This window comes from Enhydra lutris, unplaced genomic scaffold (assembly GCF_002288905.1).
Source record: "Enhydra lutris kenyoni isolate GAN:26980312 unplaced genomic scaffold, ASM228890v2 scaffoldscaffold20, whole genome shotgun sequence".
Lineage (NCBI taxonomy): Eukaryota > Metazoa > Chordata > Mammalia > Carnivora > Mustelidae > Enhydra > Enhydra lutris.
Genome location: NW_019154104.1, coordinates 7,106,460 through 7,130,873, shown reverse-complemented (window position 1 = coordinate 7,130,873; position 24,414 = coordinate 7,106,460). Strand labels below are relative to the sequence as shown.

The window sequence follows — 24,414 nt, the reverse complement described above, 5'->3', positions numbered from 1 at the left end:
CCTCCATATATGTCACCACCTTCCACCAGGACCTACACTTCCTGGTTCAGGAGCATGTGCAGGACAGGAACTCAAACCTCAGTCTCCAAGGCAGCCATCCTCCATCTACTGAACAATGAAGCCCCCCAACTGGGCTCCCAACCACTCTCCTTCCTCCCTCTTGGACGAGGCTCCCTGCCCTTCCCAGGCTTCTGGGGCCTCCTGTTTTATCTGCTCCCATCACACCACCCAAGATGACTCTGTCTCCCATGACCCTCCCAACCACCCCATCCCCACTTTCATTGCCCTGCTTCTCTACATGGTAGCCCAAAGGTCTCCGCCTCCATCTGTTTATGGATATTTTTTCTTAATATCCAAGGTCTGCAAGGACCTCAGTCAGTGCCTGATGCAGTATGTTCAAACCAGCAATCCTGATCATTACTACTACTGCTATTTTTGTTACTTCTTCTCCATAAACCCACCAAAACGGCTCTGCTGAGTTACCAACAGCCTCCCATCCCCCCCGGCGATCTTTACTCCATTCTCGGTTGGCAGGGGGCAGGCTAATACATCCCTGCTTGTTTAAAATTCCTTCTTTGGCTTCTAAAGCACCCTCTTAGCCCAGCATCCTACACCAACTTCCAAACCAGGAAGCTAATCAGCACACAGCGGTGGCCTTGAATTTGAAAATCCAAAGCCCTTTAGCCCACTGCTGCCTCCAGCCACCTCATCCAAAAGCAGGTGATGCAAAACCCAGCCTGCTCCTAACATCGCCGCATCGAGGCTGCCGCATGCCTGGCCCCCTTCCCGCACATCATTGCATGTCTCACTCTCTGGCTCCTTTGAGGTCCCAGCTCAAATGTCACCTCCCCGGAGAGACCCTCCCTAACCCACCGCTACCATCAGGAGCATCTCAACCCGAAGCAAACTCAGTGAGCTCGAAGGACAAAACCACAGCTGTCCCTTCAGCTGTGGCTGCCTTGCTCCCCACTCACCTGGATCAGCGTCTCCAGCTCCTGTGGGCTCACGCAGATATGATCCCGCAGGAATTCCGCCTTCTCCAAGGCAATGGTGTTCTTCTGGCTGCTCTCGAAGGGCTGCTCCAAGGCCCGGAAGACCAGACCGCCGGTGACAAGGTAGACCACCACAACCACGAAGATCGCGACAACGGTTTTCCACTTCATGACGGTCTGCAGGCCCCCCTGGGAGGTGCCTTCCATCCTGGCTACCACCGTGGCTCGGGAGGAGATGGAGAGGCGCGGGGTGGCGTAGGGCCCGTTAGTGGCACCCTTGGGCTGGCCCACGGGGGGCGCTGCTGCCGGCACGGCCACTGAGAAACAGGGCAGGGGACAGGAGAAGAGAGAGTTTGTTGATAAATACAAGACACACGACTTTTCAGAAACAAAGCACAGATGTCTTTCTCAAGCCAGCTTTCAAACAGGAGGTTGAAAACCTGGTTCACCAGGCTGGGCAGCGAGGGAATCTGATCAGTGGTGAGGTGCCTATTTGAGTTCTTGGAAAAGGAGCCCCAGGAGTTCGGGGGTTTCAAAAAAGGAGTAGTAACTGAGTTCAACATTCTTACATTTCTCTGCAAGGGCCCAATTTTGAAAGCCAGGTCTCTGTGGTTTATAATTCATCTCTTCTCTCAAGCTTCCTCAGATAAACAATGTGTAAGATGCAGGACAGACCATCATATTTGAAAAACAGACACGCTGTGCAACTTGGAGAGGGAATAAATAGGAGACGGATGCCCAGCTACTCTGTCCACCCACTGAGGATGGAGGACACCAAGAGCAAAGAGGAGATGAACGTCTAGCGAGTTTCAGAGTCCCTTTCATCCGGTCCTGGTCACAAAACAAAGGGAAGAAGAGCAAGCTTGCTATCAGGCAGACGAGTCAAAACTCAGACACAGTAAAGAAAGTTTGGGTTTCAGGGGTGCCTGGGTGGCTCCGTGGGTTAAAGCCTCTGCCTTTGGCTCAGGTCATGATCCCAGGGTCCTGGGATAGAGTCCCACATCAGGCTATCTGCTCAGTTGGGAGCCTGCTTCCTCCTCTCTCTCTGCCTGCCTCTCTGCCTACTTGTGATCTCTGTCTGTCGAATAAATAAATTAAAAATCTTTAAAAGAAAGTTTGGGTTTCAGAAGATGACCAAAGTGAGGGGGACTGGATGGAGGGAAGTAAACAATAAGTGATGTTGTATGTCAAGTAACTTGGTTTCCTAGAAAAATACAAGAATAATAAAATAGATTCTAAGCACATTTCTCAACAGAAAATGCAATGACTTTAGTGACCGAATTTTGTGTCTATTTTCCTCCAGTAAGAAACCTTCGGAAAAGAAATTTCCCCTCAGTTTGAGAACACATCGAATTCTCAAAGGTCCCTGGTCTCTAGAAGGGCAATCTCATTACCTTGGAAATAAATTTGTGAAGCTGGAGGTTTTTCTAGAATGGCAGGAAGAGCAGGGTCGTGTTGCACACACGACGCTATCATGCACTTTGGAGATCTGTCTTGTGCAGCATGAACAGCAACGCGTTCGATTTTGCTCTGCCTTTATTACACAAACGCTTATTATGGCCTCTGTCATAGAGCAGCCTGGCTGTTGTGTAAATAAGGTATTAGGGGATGGTACTAGGTAATTACCTAAGTGGAGCAAACAGTCCCACTCAAGAGAGCGGACTGCTCGCTCTCTGCCTTGGGAAACTCAAGACAAACAAAAGCACAGAATGTCACTCCCTCCCTGTGCAGAGCACCGATGACCCTGAGGACACCCAGCCAGAAGGGTGGCCACCTCAAGGAATCCAGGTCTGCAAATACCTGCCTTTCCTCCTGCAGCCTCAAAATCAGCTTTTCTCTTTGAAAACCAAACAGAACATCAGCCTTTAATTGGACGTGATTCTAGCAAATAAAATCATAAAATGTTAGATTTCCTTCTGACTCACTGAATGCAAAACCGTCTGGAATCTCTCACTGAAAGATTTAAGAGTCCGAATCAGCACCGTGGGCATCATATTCTTGCTAGTCCTTCCCCGCAAAACACGACTTTCAGGTTCCTGTTAACCTTTGTTGATACTGAAGTACGTCTTGTCTAGGTTTCTTTCAACCTTGCCCCCACATTTCCCACTCATTACCCTCCCTGCTGCCTCTCAGTCCCCTGTGCCTCTCTCTCACCCTTCCCAGTATAACCAACCTCATGGGGGAGGCCATCACAACAGCTTGCCTGGGCCAAATCCAGCAGCCTCCTAAGCGACCTCCCCTGCCTCCACACAGACCCACCTTTGACAAAGCTGGGGTTAAATACTACTTCTGGAAGCACCTCCCCCCTCTTTTCCCCTGTCCCCTCTGTGGTGGGCAGAATAATGGCTCCTGAAGATGTTCACATCCTAATCCCTGGGCCCACGGCCTACATTACCTTACATCACAAAAGGAACTTTGCAAATGTGATTAAGTTAAGGATCTAGAGATAAGGAATTATCCCAGATTACCAGTGTCAGCCCAATGTAATCACAAAAGAGAGGCAGGAGGTTCAGAGAAAGAAAACGTGTAAGAAAAGAAGTAGGGGTGACAAGCCAAGGGATGAAATCAGCTCCTAGAAACCGGAAAAGACAAGAAACAGACTCTCCCCTAGAGGCTCCAGAAGGATCCAGCCCTGCCGACACCTTAATTTTGGCCCAATGAGACAGATTTGGAACTTCTGACCTCCAGAATCACAAAATAATAAATATGCATTGCGTTAAGCTACTAAGATGACGGCAATCTGTTACAGCAGCAATAGGAAACTCATACACCCCTCTCCCCTGCTAGGTTAGGTCCCTCTGGTCCACACTCACTGGGCTGTTTACTTGTCATTGGACTTAGAGCTTCAGGAAGGCAGGACCCAGGTCTACCCTCTCACCTCTGTACCCCAGTGTCTTGTACGGTGCCTGGTACACAATACTCTAATTGAGTGAGGAATAAAAGGTGGAGACCTTGGCACATCGAAACCACACATACAATGTGGGTGAGGGGTGCTCAATGGGAAAGAGCCAGGCACTCCAGCGGCCCTCAACGGCAGGTGCCCCAACACAGCAATGCTCTGGTCATGCCTCCACAGTCCATGGATGTTCCTTTGGCCGGGAGCCCCCTCCCCACCTTCACCTGCCTGGGAAACTCTCACCCTCCTCAGTCTCAGCTCAAAGCTGCCTCCCCCGTGAAGTCATCCTGGACTCTCCAGGCAGACTCAGCATGCCTGTCTCCCCACAAGCCTGGAAATCCCTGGGAGTCTGAAAGCTTGTCATTTGATTGTTGGATCTCCATTTCTTGACACAGCGCCTGGCATAGAGCAAATGTTTGTTTTCTGTTGTTGTTGTTGTTAACTCCTTCAGACTCTAAACAAAAGGCCCATCCGAAACCCCACCACCCTCAGTGACAAGCATTTATTTAATGCCAAGTTAGCAGGAGGCGCCAAGCTCTGGTGGGGCTAAGTCAGAGTCCCTCCCGGCTTCAGGGGTTTGATAACCTACTTAGGGAACATCCTTCACAGTGTCAGGTGACGAGATGTTAGGAGGAAGCCCAGTGACAGCCTTGAGCTCAGAGGTCAGCTGCCGCTGGGCCTCCTTCACTGACTTGCATCACGGATGTTTCCAGGACTTCTAGCATTCCTGAGGCTGAGCAGAATTGGGCCTGACAAAGGTCTTTCTCAGACCAGTTCCTGATGTCAGTTTGCTAAGAGGCTATCCCCAGGAGCAGAGTCTGAATAGAATCCACCAATCCCAAGTTTCCAAAGCACCAGGAGAATTTCAGTCCCAAAGCCATCAGTGTCTGGTTGATCACTTACTTTCTCTGTTTCCTTATCTGCTGAAGGTGGATAGTAAGGACTCCACTGGAGGGCTGCAAAGCACATGCATGGTCATAGCCACCACGTATCCCTGCTTTGCAGATAAAGAGACTGAGACCTGGAGAGAGTACATGGCTAACCAGAGGTCAAGGGGGCAGAAAGCGGGGGAGTCGGGATTAAAATGAGAATAATCTGACTTCAAAGTCAGTTCTCTTCTGGAGCGTAGGCACAGAAGAATAGGAAACAAAGACATTCCCCTGGTGGAAAGGGCCCTTTTATCTGAAATGTATCAATAATAGATGGGGCATAGAAAGTAATGACCTATCATTCCTCATGACTCCCCCGGAAAGTATCCGGCAGCAAACGCACTGCCAAGAAGTGATGAGAAGGGAAAGGTGGGAAGGGCAATATCCCTTCAGTTAATTTTCATTTTAAAATATTTCCTCACAAATGCTCACCCATTCCACTTTCACCTAAACTCGGGTAGATATGGGAGCACGCACGGAATCTGCTTCTTCGTGGTTGAAGAGGTTCGTGGTAGTTTTGAATTTTTCAGGCTTTCCCGTGTCCTGTTTCCTGCCCATCCTTGCACTCAGTCAACAAACACTGGAGTCAGCCAGGTGCCATTGGCGCTGGGGACATGGAAAGGAATAGGACCCATCCCAGCCTTCAGAGTCTGTGGGAGAGTCGACGAGGATCTTACACAAGCACGAACCTAGTGCATCATCACGAGACCTTGTGTGGAGAGCACTTGTCATTATCTGTCCCCCTTGACAGGTGAGGCTTGAAGGCACGGAGCAGCGGCATCCTTGGACCCATGTTCAGACACCCAACCTCAAGTGCCTCCACTCCTCCATGCCACTTGAAACCAATGACATCCCCAGGACTCAGGGTTTCTTGGGAACATGAAAGGCAGCCACCTCAGAGATGCCGCTGTCACACAGCAACGTGACTCTGCCTATTGACCCAGGCAAAGTACAACGGATTGCAACACACTGACGAGAAGCAGAGAACCCCTGCCCTCCCCCCAACCCTCCCAGGCCTGGCACGGGTCCAGGGCCACCTGCACTGGCAGCTCAGAGTCCAGAGAGCTCTAGGGGAATGCTGAGCCCAGTACGTGGACTTGAGGCAAGTGCAGAGGGTGGGTGTCGGGAAGAAGGAGGAACGCTGAGGAGCCTCACAGCAGCTGGTTTCACCATGACCGTCCTCTGAGAAGAACAGAGAGAATATGCGAGGTCCTTCTGATGCCACATATACCAACAGCCAGACCTTGTTCTTTCAGCTTCCGTCTGACAGCCGTACCTTAAGGGGGCTCAGACTTGTCCTGATAAGAACACAGAGACTACACACACTAAGTGAGCAAGCCATGCATGTCCCCAGAAGGCCACCGCAGAAAAGGTTTTTTCCTTTGGGTTCAGGGATTTCTCTCACCTGGCCCTCTTAAAACGCCAGGCTTTGCATCCAGATAGAAGAGAACAAGGCATCGGGAAATTTCTGGGACCCTTTAGAGACAGAGAACCAAGACGAGAGGAAACTAGACTAAAGGGAGCTGAGAACATGCTGCCACCTTGACTCTCATCTGTCCCCTCCTCTCCCTTTAGGGCAGACCCTATCTTCTCTCACCAGAATCTCTTCCAAAGCCTCCAGTCCTGCCTCCTCGAATCCATCCTCCACATCGCAGCCAGGTGACGCTCTTCCAGGTGTGACTCTGAACTCGGCCACCTGACACTTGTGCTCCTCTGAAGGCACCATAGTGATTTGTTAAAGCACAGGCTCCTTCCAGGACCTGGTGCCTGCCTGTCTCCCCAGCCTCACCTGCTGCCACGCCCCCACACACAGCCTTTGACCCTGTCAAACTCAGCAGTACCCTGACCCTTGCATGCTGAGCCACCTGCTGATGTGGCCCTTAGGGCTGTCTTGCTTCCCAGATACCTTTCTTCTCCCCACTCTTTACCTGGCCCACAATACCTCCTACTCACTTCATGAGTCACTTCATGTGTCACCACCTCCAGGAAGTCTTCCCTGACTGCCCACCCCCCCAATATAATCAGATGTCCTTCCTCTATGCTCTCCTTATGTCTCATTGTGGTGCCTAGCACAGTGCCTACAATTGAGTTGCTCCTACTTATAATTTACTGAATTCCTGAATTCATTCATGCATCCATCCATAAATTTGCCAGCATTTATGATATCAATTTTACACACTTCCCCAACAGAAAATCTGACTGCAGAATTCACTGAATCTGGTACTATGAGCAGCCCCAGTACTGTAGTATTTTTTCCCACGGACAGACATCCAAAGTCAAGGGGTTAAAGTTCTCAGACATTGAAACAGTCTAAGGAGAGCTCCTCGTGATTTGTTCAATTCCTAGGGAAGACGAGAAAGAGCCCAGGACCAGGGCTCCTCCTTGTCCATACCGAGCTGGTCAGAACAGCCTTGTCCTTTTCCACGGCCCTGCTCCTCTTCCAAGATCTGGGGCTCCCTACTTTATGGCTTTCCCAACAGGCCCCACACTCCACCAGGCTGGTGCAATGGACCCCTCTGTCGTGACTGTATGGTCAACGTCTGAAGGCACAAAGCTATGGCTGGGGCTCTGTTGTCTAGTTCCAAAATGCTTCCTGAATAACATTTTGTCCCTTATTTTTTTCTTTAAGATTTTTATTTATTTATTTGACAGACAGAGATCACAAGTAGGCAGAGGCAGGCAGTGGGGTGGGGGGCAGGAAGCAGGCTCCCCACGGAGCAGAGAGCCCGATGTGGGGCTCGATCCCAGGACCCTGAGATCATAACCTGAGCCAAATGCAGAGGCCTCAACCCACTGAGCCACTGAGGCACCCCCATACTTTGTCTCTTACTCTAAGTTTTTTCCTCCGTAATTTAAATTAACTAGAGCACTTTAAAAAAAAAGAAAGAGTTTCTTCCCCCTACCTTTTGGATTAAAAATAGTATAAGCAGCTGTAGTTCCCAAAATATCTTCTTTACCCTGGGGCCAAGTGTTTTAAATCCCATTGTCAGGGCCCATTCCTTCCAGAAAGAGGTTTGCCTTTCCCAGGTGTTTTGTCAAAAGCAGTTACCTCTCCTCACTGGGCTCCAGGAAGGAGGACCTCTCCCAAGCAGCCTGGAGCAGGAGGATCCTTCGAAAACTCTAATCCTGCTCCTGCTTAAAACCCCACAATTACTTACACAGCTGTTTACATGGCCTCCAATGCCCCATGTGCTCAGGGCCCTCTTCCTTCCCCAGCCCTGCCTCACCCTCCACATGTTGCCCTCTGACCCCGGCAAACTTCCTTGGGTCTCAGCTTTCTCAAGCACGTAGATCACAAGTGGTTGTACCAATTGAACCAATTGGTTTTACAGACCCACGGTAGAAAACAAAACTGAAAAATGCATGTTAATCCATTTGGCAGAAAGATCCTATGACTTAAGTCTATAAGCCAATACACTGCCTGATTCCCTAACCTAAAGAAATCTGTTCACTGCATCCCACCCAATGATGCTGACAGAAGCAGCTAGAGATACTTTGATAAATTCCATTTTATCAGAGCATAAAATACAGAGGTGATCAGGACACTAATGTTTTCCAGTGATGAAGAGGGAGGGGCATTTAGAAACTTCATGTGCCATTTATTCACTTATTCAACAAATACATGCCAACTCTGTGCCAAGAGTAGTAGCAAACTCCACACTCAGTGTCCAGGCTGCCAAACCACCCTCTGCCAGGAAGCTCAAGGGACCAATTCTTTTGAGAAGCCCAAGGCCAGTGAAACCAGTGGATGTAAGCTTCCCCGTAGCTTTGATTCTCCAATGTAGCTTTAATCCCTCTTCTACTCTCTGCTTCCTCTGCTCTGATCCAACCTTCCCTTCCCATCCCAAACCTTTCCAAAGACATCTCAGGTCCACCAGACTAAAGACCTCTCCAACTTTCTCAGCATCTTGAGGGAACCTTCCTCCATCTTCTTCAGTGACACCTGGGCTTCCCCTGAGGACACCGTCCTCTGAGTGTGGCATTCAGGTAGAGGTTGTTCAATCTCCCTCACCCACAATGTCAGGGCCAACCTGTCCCAGAAAAATAACACTCCATACCCTTGTGTCCAAATCCCTGTTCCTTTGAGATCCAAATCCTCTGACTCCTCCACTTTTTCCTCTTCCCATGGCTGTCGGTTGGTAGAGCTGCATTCTCTCCTTGATGCCCTGAAGCTTTCGTCCAGGTCCTGCTTTCCTCCTGAGATATTTCAGTTGTTTCACAGACAATCCATCCAATACCCAAACTCCCATTTCCTTGATTTCATCACCACTACCATCATCTCCAATCCACTTCAACCAGTGACTCAGGCCAGTTCCCCAGAAGCAGGTCCCGAGGTGAAGATTGGTGTGGAAACAATTTATCTGGGAAATGCTTCACCAGGAGAAGCCCCTAAAAGGGTGGGGAAGCAGGGCTGGGAAGGACAGGAAACCAAGTAAGCATGGGTTCCAGCTGAAGTCCTGTCCCCTGAGCCCACGGGAGCTCTGCAGTATAAATGCCTTCTCCAAGTTTGTCCCAACTCTCTTACCCCGTCAGTCACTAGCTACAGAAACCCCTGGAGGGACATAAATGCTCAGGAGCATCCTGGTAAGAGATGTCAGTAGACCAAAGAAAATCTTCTCAAAAGGGATTCTTTGTAGGGACAAGCTACAGGGGGAGAAGTGCATAGACTCTGGAGGAGGGGTACACAGGGTCAGGAAGAACATTCTGGAAGGCTGGAGGAGCACCAGTAGTTTCCACTACAGCTGCCTACTCCTATGTCCACATCCCGAATGCCATTACCACAAGAAATGACCCTGCCTCAGTAATCCACTTCAGACCTGAGCTCCCTATCCACCCAGCTCTCTCCCTGTGACTACCCCCACAACACATCCTGCCCCCACTTCTCACTCTCTCATGCCCCAACTCTGTTTTCTTCCCTCCCCGCCCAGCTTAGATTCCAAGTTCAACACTTCACTCTCCAGCTCACAGACTCCACTCCCTCTCTTTCTGTCCTTTCCTGGAGCCACTGGAGACACCCCCTTCTATGTTCTTCTTTCTCTCTGCTCAGAGACCTCACCCTGGCTGCTAGATGCCACTGGGAAATCAAACAGCCTTGGGGATCACTGACGCTCCAAACCTACACTTTCCTTCTTCAGCTTGGGGCCACACAGCCAGTTGCCCTGTCTCCCTGCTCAGAAACACCCATCTGGACAGATGTCATGGAGCTATTAAGGTGTATCTGACTGTACACAACCTGAAATTGTACATGGGGATCCGTCTGCAAGACAGCTGTCTACTTTATGAGAGGATTTGCTGGGGAAAGCACTGGAACGGCAAGCTGCGTGTTCGACTAAAAGAGGCTGCGGTTTATATGTGTATATCTTTAAGAACAAACCATTTATGTAGAATGATCTGTACCCTCATTGTACCCTTGTGCTGGGGTCACTGAGATGGGGTCTCAACGCCCCAGTACACTGGGCCCCTGGGATAGCCACCCGGAGCTTCTGGCTTGCTTCATAGCCACTAAAACCTCCTATATTAAAAAAAAAAAAAAAAAAACCTTGGATGAAAAAGAAATTTTAGATGGCTCTTCCTTCACTGTGCCTACTAAGTCGCAAAAATGAATGCAATCCATCAAAGGCGGAAAACGGTTTCTACAAAACACCCCACAAAATGGCTTTGCCTTTCAGCATCACCCTCTGGATAATTTTCCCCTTAGAGTGGCTCCTTTAATGCAGTCTCAGAGCTGCTGACATCAGCAACATTTCTGTGATTCGCTGCAAATGCAGCCATCAGAGGCTGGGAGTGAGCGCGGGAGGGAGGAAGCGAGAAACGTAAAAGGGGAAAAAATACCCACGTTGTTCCTCATGAGGCCGGGGAGACAGTGATGTAGTAAATACCCGTCTGTTTCTCTGAAGCCTGAGAAGTGTTTCCAAATACTATTAATAGCTCTAATTGGTGAAGTCTTCAAGGAGTCAACAGACTTACTGGAAAATTGGGTGAACAGATCTAAAAAAGACAGGGAAGGGAATCTTTGATAAACCAGCACTTCTAGATTTGGGGAACCAAATGGGATCCGATGGAGCCAAGAGTCATTCCTGGCTAGGGAATCCTAGGGCTGAACTCCAGGGGAGTTTCCCAACCAACCATGAGCTGCTGAATATAGGCTGGCCCTTCTCGTCAGACCAACACCTCCCTCCACTGCCCTGTTATCTGCAGTCCTTTCTCATTAGTAATCCCTCCTGCTAGAGAGTAAATTCCTCTAGATGCCCCCTTGCTCTGGGACCCTTACCTCTAAATCTCCCAGAGTCCCAATCCCAGTGCACAGCATATAATAAGAGCTCAATTAATATTCATGGCATGGATTCAACAGATGCTGGTCTAGTATCTAACATGCCTTAAGAACCAATCCACATGCAGGTGATGAAGCAGGACCCTGGTGTCCAGGAGCCCACCAGCTAAAAAGGTGGATGAACTGGTGAAGCAATCTTCCCCCACCATGCCCCTGTAATTCAGAAAGGGCCCGGCGCTGAAGGATCTAGAAAAGGCATCCAAAATCTCAGAGAGCAAACAGATCCCTGCCTGGATTCTGAGGAAATCTTCCAAGCTGTTATGCTGGTCCTGAACCTGCTCCCCAAGAAACAGCTCATAAAACAAGGGAGTACAGAAAGAAGTGTGCTCTGGCATCATTTTCCAAAATTTATTCCTCTTCCATGTTACTTCTGATGGGTTCTCAGACCCCCAGCTGTTACCCACATGAACCCCATGTGATAGGTTATCAGCAGTTAAGCCATCCTCTAAAACATATTTCCAATCAAGGAACTGCCCAATTATAAGAACCATAGGACCTGGCTCAGAAACGTACAACCAAAACACAAATTAGCGAATATTGGCACATTGTAGGACTCAATCAAATAGTGTAAAATAAAAATGTCCCGTTCTGCCTGCCATGTAAACAAATGTTAATGAGGGATACAACAGTCCTTGTAAATAGCAAAGCTCAGGGGGAAGAAAGCACAAGAGAAAAAAAAAAAAAAACATTTCCATAGATAGCTAAACCTATCTTTCGGGTTCTCAGCTTTTAAGTTTTTTGTTTTTTTTTTTTAATTTATGTATTTGAGAGAGAATGAGTGAGAGAGAGCATGAGAGAGGAGAAGGTCAGAGGGAGAAACAGACTCCCCAAGGAGCTGGGAGCCCGATGTGGGACTCGATCCTGGAAGTCCGAGATCATGACCTGAGCTGAAGGCAGCCGCTCAACCAACTGAGCCACCCAGGCGCCCGGTTCTCAAAAACAAAACTGGTTCTCAGCTTTCAACCAAGGAATATAATCCTCATAGAAAATCCTAGCTGATATTTAATGCGTCAAACGCTTTGGATTCAACCTATACTTAATTGCTTGAAAGTTGCCTCTAAAGAGGTCATCTGAAATACAGTCTTGTGGTTATGACTCCTCCACTTCATAGAAAGGAAAAAGAAAAAGGGCCTAGAAATTGTTATAACCAATTAAAATAGCAAATGACACAACCCAGCTACCTTGGAATTTGTGGGCATTTCCAAGAGTTCCCTGCCATTTAAAGATTTTTAATGGCTCCTCAGATGCCAGTAGCATTTAAGCTGCTACAACTGGGAGGTGCTGAATTCAGCAAAGCCATTTGCTCCAGAGCCACAGGGCAAAATTAGGTACGTCATGGAGTTAGCACTCGGTTCCTGAAGCACAGCCAAAAGGGCCATACCACTTAACTCACTGGAAACTTCCATGTGAAGTCCATCTCCTGACATTCTCTAAGTGGTTCACAGGTACCAGGGTGAGGTCTTTCCATTCATGGATCTCTGTGGGTTATTGGTCCCTGTGGCACATAATGCAGCTTCTATCATCCGATGAGTGCCTACTGTGTGCTCGGTATTCTATGAGGTGCCCTAAGGGAACTTAATAGGAGCATTAGCTATCACCAGAAAAAAAAGGTCCCTCGAGGTTGGCATTTCTTACTGGTCCTGGTGACTCAACCCAGAAGCAGACCTTCTACTTAAAGGTGGCTTCTACTTGACAGTCTAGCTAGGGTAGGTGAGTGTGCTAAAATTCATACTACATGAAATTCATCATTTTAACCATTTTAAAGTATACAAAACTCAATGTGCATTGAAAGATTCAGCAAAAAAAAAAAAAAAGGCAGGAGAAGAAGTTTAATTTGTATTTCAGATTTTCATAAATTAGGATAAGTAGAGCTCATGCAATATTTGGGATATACTTATACTTTAAAAAAATTTTTTTTCCAAAATTTACATTTAACTGGGTGTCCTGCATTTTATCTGGTAATCCCATGTCAGAGGGACAGAAGGAGAACAACCATCAACCACCCAACACAACCAGCCAAAAATGTAGGTAAGTACGACACTGGGTGATACAATCATAAAACCATATAAAAACAACCAGGCTTGAACCTCTGGCACCCTATCACGACTGCCCTTCCCAGGACCCCCACCACCTCCACCTCCCAGAACCAGTGCCCACCAACATGGCCGCACCTGACTTGGCCTCCCATAGCATTCTGCATGTTCTCCGCTGAACAGGGAGCCTGATGTGGAGCCTGATGTGGAGTTCCACGTGGGGCTTGATCCCAGGACCCTGAGATCATGACCTGAGCCGAAGGCAGACGCTTAACTGACTGAGCTCCCCAGGCACCCCAGGCCTTACTCCTTCTTAAAATGCTCCCACTTCTGGCTTCTTGACACTACATTCCCAAGGTTTTCCTCCATTCTCTCTGGTTTGGTCTTGTGGGTTTGGTTTGGTTTGGTTTGGTTTTTTGAGAGAAAGAAAGCACACACGTGTGAGCAGGGAAGGAGCAGAGAGAGAGAGAAAGAGAGAGAATCTCAAGCAGGCTCCATGCTCGATGAGGAGCCTGACACAGGGCTCAATCTCCAAACCCTGAGATCATAACCTGAACTGAAATCAAGAGTCAGATGCTTCACCAATTGACTGAACCACCCAGGCGCCTTCCCTGGTTAGGTCTTTTTAAATCCACTCTACAGATTCCTCTTCCTAAAAATCTGTAAACATTGGACTTTTGTGGGGCTCATCCCTGCACCCTTTCTTCTCTGCGTTCTCCCATGATTGATCTATTTCAGGGCCCAGGTTTTAAATTCCACCCATTTGCTGATGACTCTCAGATCTTTATGCCCAGGGAAGCAGAGGACGGGAGCCAGCGGGAGGCAACTCAGGGATCAGTGTGCAAAAGCCAGAGGAACAGAAGACATGCTGCATCCCAGGTGACAAGACAAGTCAACACTGGAGGTGGCCAGACCCCCCTGCTGCAGAGAACGAGGGAGCTCTGCTGGCTACTTGGGTTAAAGGGATACTGATACCTGGGTCACCCTGGCCATCGCCATAACATCTAGGCCACTTACAACAGGAACAAGAACCAAGCATTTAATGATGACAATCTCAAAGTCATCCTCATGAACTACACAGAGGGCAGTGTAGCCACCACCTGAATGGCCAACCTTCCTCTGTGTGGATACCAAGAAAGCATGGGCTTCGTTCGCATGCTCAATCCCAAGGTCCGAGACTTGGTGCACTAACTGGAAAACCCTTCACCATAATATTGACCTAGCAATGGGCACTGGTGGGAGCTGGGATCAGAAAAGAGAAAGAAGCATTTGGAAGGACCACATCCCCTGGGAAAACTGTCCTCAACTGTCAGGGGAGGGGAGACTGTTTCTTCTAAGAATAAATTTCAACTCCAGAAAACACATCTCTGACTATCAGCTTCATACATGCAAATACCAATGGTTCAGTTTCACTGGCAGACCCGAAATTGTGTCTCACACTTTCTATGTCCAAATTGTATTTGGTCGCCAACCAGCCAAAAAAGAAGCCTCCTCTCCCAGGATTGGTATCAATATCCACCCAGTTTGCTCAAGACAAATGGCCAGATTGTCAGAGGCAACATCAAGTCAGCCTCCCTGTGGCTCCCTCCCTCCTAGAGTTCTGTCATTTCTACTTGCAAACAGACCTAGAAGGAGGCCTGGCCGTCCTTCTCCCTACCCCACCATTGGCCCAGGCCCCACTACCTCTCTGCAAGACTCTGGCATAGCTCCTCACAGGTCTTGTCACCCCATGCTCACCACCCCACCCCACGCCACCCCCCAGGGGATCTCTGACCAGAAGTCAGAAAACGTTTTCAAACATAAATCCTATCACCTCCCTTCCTCAAACCTTTCCGTGCTCCCACTGTTACCTCTAGGATAAAATGCAGGCCCCCTCCTCTGACCCCCAAGGCTTCACAACAGACCCCCCCACTTCTCCGGTTTTGTCTCCCCACCCCTGACCCCACCTTCACGCCCTGCATCCCAGCCTTCCCTCACTTCACCCAGGGTCTTATTCCCCCCATTCTCCCCATGGCTGACACCCACCCATCCTTTGCCACTCCGTTTAAATGTTACCACCTCACAGAGATCTTTCCTGACCACCTTAAATAGCCCCTCTCCTTTTGTCTCTACCTTTGCACTTTACATTATTTGCAGTTACATTATCTGCTGCTTCTTCCCCAGCAGCCTGCCCCTCTAGAATACCAACTCCAAAGGCAGAGAATTTGCTCACATGGTTCACTCTTGTATACTCAGTGCCTAGCACAGCTCCTGGCACATAGTAGGCATTTGATAAATACTTTGAATGAATACATAAAGCCAAGGAAAAGGTTTATTGTGTAATAAGTACAAATTATTCCAAAAATCAATAATATAATTTTTTAACCTAAAGAGGGTCCTAAATATCAGGTGGTTATCTAAAACCTCAGCTAGAGGATATAAGCAACTTACCCAAGGCAAGTGGCGACCCCAGGATACAGGCCTGGTGTCCATCTAACTCTAAAACCCATCAAGACACCTTGCTGCCTTCATGCTCTGTTGCAAGAAATTTTCTGAAGGAGCAGGTTGAACCGTGATCCTGTATTCATTTGAAAATTTAACCTTAGCTTCTCAATTGGGTACTAATAAATCCTGCCATAATCCCAAATTGCAATCTTTGGTGTTCAGGACTGGACTTCACCCAGTGAGCACAGAGATCAAAAGCTGAAGCATGGGAGACACCTGCTTTTCATGTATACCCCAAAATAAATCAGCAAGGAGCCACCCTTCCATCTCTGACATGAAGGTGAACTACATCTTTCCCCAGGATCTTCCTTTTAAGTCCAGCTGCACACTGTCTCAAACCAATTCTTTTCTTACTCCTAGACTCTCACCAGAAATGCCCTCAACTGAAAGCAGTGAAGGTACAGAAAGGCACTACTTTGGAAATGACAGCATAATGTATCTTTTTATTCTTACTGCCTTGAAGCCTGCCATCAAGTCCTCCCATACTTACAAATCAACAGAGACTGAAATCTATGACCTCCTGAAAGGACTGCCAATTGCACAACGTTCAAAAGATCCATTCACAATTGTACAATACACAACCTGCACAACTGTACATGGTGGCCCTACCTCTTAAGGCCTGCTTCATCTCTGTCAAGTTTGTGATGGCTCGACAATCTGGACATGAGCTAAAAAAAATGTTCTTGTGCCAGAAAATTCAAGTTTCCTTTCATCACAAGTGAACAATTGCTGGGTACAGCTATCAAATTCTGCAGTCTGCTAAAGAAGAGGATGATATCATACTTTCAGGTTATTTTTTAAAGCACTTTCCATCATTAAAAAAATTTGTTATGAAAAAGTAAACAGAAAACATCCAAAGATCACGGTACAATCACTCTCTGGGACGTACTTACATACTAAATAAGTCAGTCAGGATAACCCATAAGATCTAAATCAAACCAAAAGTCTTAAAAATGGAATAAACCCTCTCTCCCTCTTCTATGACTTTTAGTTTTATGGATTTGTGCTTACACAGGCACTTTAAAGGTTAGATTCTACAGCAGATGGTAATGCAGATCTTGTCAGCAGAAAAGACTTTAGCTAGTGACTGAGATCTTGAGCCTGAAATTAGGTTAATGACAGTGGTACAACTCATGGGCCAAGTTTGTAAGCTACAAATAGCCAAGAGGGATGTAGAATAGACCAGAGGTGTTCAAACTTTTCAAATAAAACCCTTCCATTTCAAGGAAAGATTTTGTTCTAAAACCTTGAATTTCAAGTAGAAATTCAATTGAACGGAATAAGATTCAAAATTTAAGTGGAAATTATTGCTATAGAGGTAAGACTCCAATTGAAGGAAGGAGTCAGTGAGGTAAACCTAACAGACAGAAGATCTGAATCAAACTAAACTTCCTTCAAATGAAAGGGTTTTGTTCTGGAAGTTTGAATTTTGAGTGGAAATTCAATTGAACTGAATAAAATTCAAACTTTAAGTGAAAATTCGATAGATACAGACACAGATGTAAAATTTCATTTGAAGGGAGGATTTTGTTCTAAAAGTCTGAATTCCTCTGATCTAGTCCACACTACTCTTGGATATTGGATATTGGATTCAGTAGTACAAACATCAAATATGAAATACGTATTAATATTATCATATAGTATATTGCATTATATATAATACAATGTATGGTATAATACAATATAATATCATCTCAAAGCATGCTGTATGGCTGGAATTTAGAGGAGGGCCCAAAGTCATATGAGCTTTGCCTCCTTCTCAATCTCTATACTCAGTCCAAGATCCCCTTGGGACCCAGAAGATTCATGAACATGGATGGAAACCATGAATCTGGAGCAAAGAACACCAAAGGAATATCCAGAACTTGGGTTCTAGTCCCAGCTTTGTATTAACTTGCCCTGTCACCTTCAGCATGCACTGTGGGAGCAGACCTAAGCATCAATACCAACTTGTGTCACTTAACCTACTGCTCCATTACTCTCTCTTGTCTACAAAATGGCAACAGTAATCTGCCTCAGGGGATTACACTGCAAATGCAATGGTATCAGACCCATAAGGTGATTACTATATTGAATGGCTGTAGTGAATATTTAACAATCACTAGTTATGATAATAATTAATTCATTAGATAAGGTCTATAGGATGGGAAATGTGTTCCTGAATGTTGAATACAATGCTAAGTGAAACATTTGCATTAAATTCTCTTTGTGTCTTGTTTTGACAAGTTTTATTGAGACTACCATTAGGGACTGTCACTGGCTTTCTTCTTCTCCAGACACTGGTTAATTGAAAACCAAATGTATTCATATTCACCTTTTGGCTTGAAGGCTCCTTGCAGCATCTCAATTTGCCCCCACAGCAATTGGCTCGGGGTCCTACACAGAGTCAGTATTCCATCAGGGTTTCTTAAATGAATGAGAGCTTACCAGTTCTGAATTCCAATACAACAAAAGCCAAGAGAAGTCAGGTGCTTTAATAAATAAAAGAGACCCTCACTTCAGAGCGCATCCAAAATTCAGAAGTGCACTGCATCCTTCAAGCCAATTGGCCTTATAATTGGCCTTCTGGTTAAGCTTCAAGACAGACCGCATTTTTCCCAAAACTAGCCACAACATCTCCCATCCTGCATGCTCTCCTCACCATGAGGCTGGGATATTCCTCCCACAAGACAGAATCTCTATGCTCCCTCTCCTTGTATCTGGACAGGTTTCTGACTAAGGCAAAAGTGGCATTGTCTGACCTCCAAAGTTTCCATAAAAGATCACACCACTTCTTCCTGGTTCTCTTGGGACACTCACTCTTAGAACCCAGCTGCCATGCTATGAGGAAGCCCTAACTAGGCCATACGGAGAGGCCACATGGCATGGGCCTGTGTGGGTGCTCTAGCCAACGGCCAAGCTAAGATCCCAGAGGAGAGTCAGCCATAACTGCCATCACATGAGCAAGGAAGACTCCAGTTCATTCCAGTCCCCTCCAGCTCCCCACTCGCCATCAATATTCATAGACTTCAAGTGTCTCCACGGGAGGCCTCCCAGAAATTCAGACATCGTGGAGCAAAGATAAGCCATCACTAATGAGTCCTCCCTGATTTCCTAAACCATAGAATCTGAGTTTAACAAGATTTGTTATACTTTTGGTTGGTTGGTGTGGTTTGTTATATAGCAATTGGAACAGAAACAGATTTTAATATTACAGTAAAGAATTGCTCATAAAATGGAATCATGGCAGAACCAGGAACAGAACCCAAACATCCTATATACTGACTAATAAGCAAGTCAAAACAACATTCTAAAACATTACTCTTATTATACATATTCTTCCATCAGTTGAAGTGCACCATACAGAGTAAATATAATAGTAACATTAAGATCACTATAATTTATCGAGTGCTTACTATGTACCAAGCACTACTCCAGGTGCTTTATCAGTATTAACTCACCCATACATCAAAATAACTCTATGAACTAGATACTAGTATTACCCCATTTTACAGATGAGCAAACAAAACATAGGACTAAATTAACTTGCCCAAGAACACACCCTTAGTAAGAGGCAGGGCTGGGATTTGAATCTAGCGATCTGGTTCCAGGATGGGTAATCCTATGCAGTGCACTAGGGATGCTTCCCAAGCCTTATGCCCTGTGAAATATACTATATGCAAAGCAGCTAGCATGGTGCTTGGCACACAGTACACACTCAGTGAATATTGTTTCCTTCCTTCCCCAACATTGACATAATTTAGATCGCCACATTTTCTAAAGCAAAAATGATATCCTTCTAAGCCAAACGTACACCTCCCACATTTTGCCTCACTGCTTGTTCATCTGACTGATGATTTCTACATTTTCATCCCCAGCCATGACCTTTTCCCAGAACTTGTGGATTTAACGGTCTACCTAATTCCTCCACTCAAATGTCCAATTAGCCTCTTAAATTTAACATGAACGTGATTTTTTAAAAAATCTTATTTTCACCCATACACATACCCTGAGACTGCCACTTCCCCAGATCCCGCATTTCAGTGAGTAGCACTGCCTTTAACACACCCAGAAGTTCAGCCAAAAAGTCCAGAGTCAGTAGTGGTTCAGCTCTGCCCTGGCCACATCCATCAAACAGGGAGCCATCTGCCAGCTCTTCCAAGTGGATCCTGATTTCCATTACTTCTCCCACCCTCACACACACAGCTCCCCCTCCAAGCATCGCAGCTGCACAACGGTGTCCTACCCAGCCAGCCCATTCACCACACAGCAGCCAGCGTGACTCCTTTCTAAAACCCAAAATTAGCTCTACCACTCCCTTGCTTAAATGCCTCCAGAGGGTTATCATTACACACCCAAAGAATATCCAAACTCCTTCTCTTAGTTCTCCACATTTTGGCCACTACCTACCAGTCCCCTCTACCTCAGTTCCCCATCAACACCCTCCAAGAGCCACACCCAGATTTTCCGAGTTAGTTCCCACCTCTGGGACTTTGCATTTGCTATTCCCTCTGACTGGAATAATCTTCTTCTTCTTTTTTTTTTTTTTTTTTAGGATTTTATTCATTTACTTGACAGACAGAGATCACAAGTAGGCAGAGAGGCAGGCAGAGAGAGAGAGAGGAAGGGGAAGCTGGCTCCCTGCTGAGCAGAGGGCCTGATGTGGGACTCATCCCAGGACCCTGAGATCATGACCTGAGCCGAAGGCAGAGGCTTTAACCCACTGAGCCACCCAGGTGCCCCCTCTTTTCTTTTATTTTTTAAGATTTTATTTATTTTTTTGAGAGAGAGAGAGCAGAGCTAGAGAGAGAGAGAGCACAAGCAGGGGGAAGAGAGAAAAAGAGCACAAAAGGGGTAGGGCCAGGCTGAGGGAGAAGCAGACTGCCCGAAGAGCAGGGAGCTGGATGCTGGGCTCGATACCAGGATCCTGGGATCATGACCTGAGCCAAAGGCAGGGATTTAACTGACTGAGCCACCCAGGTGTCCAACGGCTGGAACATTCTTGCCCAGATCCTTGCAAGGTAGCTTCTTGTCAATGCTCAGGTTTCTGCTCCACGTCTCCTCCTCAGAAAGGTCTCCCTGATGAAAGGCCAGTCCCCCAGCAGTCACTCTGCAGCCCACTGCCTGTCTTTGTTTCCTTCACAGCTGAAACTGTATCACCAGCTGAAACTGTCTTCTGTACTTATTCACTTGTTTACTATGTGTCATTCCCACCAGAATCTAAACATTTAGCGTGTCTGATCTACTGCATTTTGTTCCTTGCTTCATCTCAGCACTTAAATGTGTGCTCTACATCACAGAGGCTCAATAAATATCCCTTGGCTAAAATGAAGGAATCCTTTTATTGGACCATAAATCCCTGGCAGTCTGGAACCAGTAATTATTCATCTTTGTATCACAAGTTCTGAACCCAATGTCTATCCCAGTATCTATCTATAGATACTGAAAGAAAGAGGGGCGCCTGGGTGGCTCAGTGGGTTAAGCCGCTGCCTTCGGCTCAGGTCATGATCTCAGAGTCCTGGGATCGAGCCCCGCATCGGGCTCTCTGCTCGGCAGGGAGCCTGCTTCCTCCTCTCTCTGCCTGCCTCTCTGCCTACTTGTGATCTCTCTGTCAAATAAATAAATAAAATCTTTAAAAAAAAAAAATTTAAAAAAAAAAAAGAAGAAGCAGGGCGGGGGAAGGAAAAAGAAGGGGAGGGAGAAAGAGGGACAGAAAGACAGGAAGGGAAGTTGGAAACACAGCCATAGCACACCATTGAATTTTTCCGATTTGTGGATTTTAGAGATATAGTCTTACCAATATTCAAAAATTGAATCCCACATCAGATTGATTTAATCTGTTGTCATTACTGGAAAATAACCACTTAAAATCAAGACTGTTTAAAATAGTCAGAATGTGTGGATGCTCTTACTATATCTGCCATAATTTCACAAACATTTTTCTATGGGCCAACCAGTCTGCTAGAAACATCTGTGAACGTGTCTAAAATGTAACATCTCCTAAGATCAGGGATGTAGGTAAGGGAGTAGAAAAAGAGAAGTTGTCCCAGGAGGAAACAGAAAGGTAGAAATGCAAATCCTGCTCCAAACAGCCTGCGCCTCCCGCAGGAAAGAAGCCAAGAAACGTTTACATCTATCCCAACTCTGCTCACAGCAGAGGAAGGTTCAACACTTCCATGCACACTTCAGCCCATCCTAGACTCTGGGTAGAGCCCCGGGAAACTTCTCCCTCCTATCCCTGTCCTACATGGCCTGGGTGAGCTGCTGCTGCTCATTCCAGCACCCAGGAGTCTCATCAGAACACCACACAGTCTGGGGACCAACCTTCCCCCTAACTTTGCCCTTCACATAAAAGTTCCAGTCCCATGGAAGGGAATTCTGGCAAAGATCAAGAATAATGTGGCCTTTAATATTCAAATGCTTCCCTCAAATTCACTTGAATGTACCTTCTTTTTGCCCTTTAAAATCACCAGGTGGATTCTATACTAATCCCTGAAAAGGAACTTCACCGGGCTCCGCTCTTCATACACTATGTCAGCTTGAAGCAGGTCCCCGTTAGCACAATGATAAACGGTCTTGGGAAGGATCAGTTCAGTGGGAGGATGAACACATGCTATTTGATTCTCTTGAAGACAACCGACATAGTAGTCAAGGCCATGATGTAGCTTTAGACCATGATCAGGATGGGAGAGAGAGATGTAGCATTGGCCTCCCCTGGGAACTCTGCCCACTGGCTCAGAATTGGAGCTACCCGTCAACCTTTTTTAGGAAGAGAGCCACAGGTTATACCCATGTAACCTTCCAAGGACAGTATATGATTTTTTTAAGATTTTGGTGAGGAATTGCTCAGGAATTACTTGTCCTTCCAAGGACAGCATATAATTCAGTAATTAACTGTAGGAGCTGAGAATCAGACAGACCTCAGCTCATGTCGCTAGCTGTGTGACTTTTAGAGAAAGTACTTAAGCTTGCTAAGGTCCAGTGTTCTTATCTTCAAAATGGGAATAAAACCTTTCCTTCATGCTACAATGCTGCTTCAGTAAGATTATTCACCTAAAGTGCCCAGCATAATACCTCACGTACAGTAAATAGTAAATGTCAACTGCCATAATTATCACTACTGTCACCTTGCCATTTATCTACTTTGGTGTAACCCTTGTATCTTACTCACTTTTTACACCCAGTGCAAAGCAAAGGGTCCAGCATACTGTGGATACTTAAAAGATAATTTTTATTTCTTTAACATTTGTTTATTATTTATTTGAGAGAGAGAACATGGGAGGGAAAGGCAGAGGGAGAAGGAGAGAGAGAGAGAGTCGGAAGCAGACTCCTGTGCTGAGCCCCCATGGGACCAATCTCATGACCCTGAGACCACAACCTGAGCCAAGAGTCCAACGCTTAACTGACTGTGCCACCCAGGCACCCCTTAAAAGGCAATTTTTTAAAGAATCAGTGCAATAGGCAGAATGATGTTTCCCCCAAAGACTGTCCATGCCCTAATCCTTGGAACTTGTGAAAATATTACCTTATGTGACAAAAGGACTTAGCAGATGTGAGTAAGTGAAGAATGTTGACATGGTGAGATTACTCTAGATTATCTGAATGGTCCCAATGTAATCACAGGGATCCTTATAGGAGGGAGACAGGGAAGCCAGAGGCAGAGAAGGGGATGTGAGGATGAAAGCAAAGGTCAGGGTGCTGTAGCCGTGAGCCACGGAACATGGGCAGCCTCCAGAAGCTGGAAAGGGCCAGGAGAGGATTCTCCCCTAAAACCTCCAGAGGAATGCTGCCTTGCTTATACCCTGATTTTAGCCCCATGAAGCCAATTCTGAAGTCTGACCTACAGAACCATACAGTAATAACTTTGATTGTTCTAAGCTCCATCCAGTTTAAGGGAATCTGTGACAGCAGCAACAGGAAGCCCCTACAATCAGTGTCCCAGACGCTTGCTCAGTGCCAGGTGCTCTGTACCTTTCAAATAGGCTCACATTAAGGCTCACAATAGGCCAGCATGGAAGTTCCACTCTTGCCCCAATTTTATAGACGGAGAAACAGAAGCAATAGGACTGACCCACACTGTGTGCAAAGAAGAAAATCTTTACAGAAAAAAACCTTAATAAAAATCCTTACTTATTTTCCTGCAAGGAACAAAGCCCAAGGCTGCAGGGCCACAAGAAAATGACAAAATTTTTTCTGCAAATGGTTCAGGTGCTATTTTCAGAACCAGAAGCAGATCTTTTCATTCACAGAAAAAAAGGCACCCACCAAGCAAGTTTGTGCAAAAGCTTCTAGGTCAGTGTCAGGAACCCAGGAGGAACTGTACACTGAAAAGGAATCCATTATCTCGGCTGGATGGATGGTCATCTGCTGCAGAAATGGGCAGCGCCAGATTATTTCATTCCCACATGACTTGCACGGACTGTTGTTTTCACCAAAAAGTCATGAAAAAGCCAAACGCTGCAGAACGGTAAAAAGTGGGAAACTCTCCTTGGCAGGGACACCATAGCTGGCTTTCCCAGGCACAGTGATTCTCCAGCTATGCCCTGGAGCCAAGCTTTGAACACCTGCCTATTCCCCACCTCATCCCTCATGCAACGCCATGTCTGTCTGCTTTCTACATTGGACTTTCCTGTGAGCTCTTCTTTGAAGAAATGGTTTCTCTACCACAATGTCATGTGAAGCAGGGCTTTTCCTGTTATCTCAGGATTTATACTGAGACCCAGAGCTGAGAACTGAGCATTTATTTATGCAGAAATTGCTAAACTAAGGT

The 24,414-nt window shown here is 46.5% G+C and overlaps 1 protein-coding gene across 2 annotated transcripts in view; it reads right to left on the bottom strand.

The window, feature by feature from the left end:
• The window catches only part of LOC111148667 (potassium two pore domain channel subfamily K member 10), a 126,271-nt gene that overhangs the window by 68,800 nt on the left and 33,057 nt on the right, over positions 1-24,414 (bottom strand). For both annotated transcript variants that reach the window (XM_022505435.1, XM_022505434.1), the window contains exon 2: positions 975-1,309. In XM_022505435.1, the coding sequence (XP_022361143.1) occupies positions 975-1,309 (335 nt within the window). The remainder of the gene's footprint in view (positions 1-974; positions 1,310-24,414) is intronic.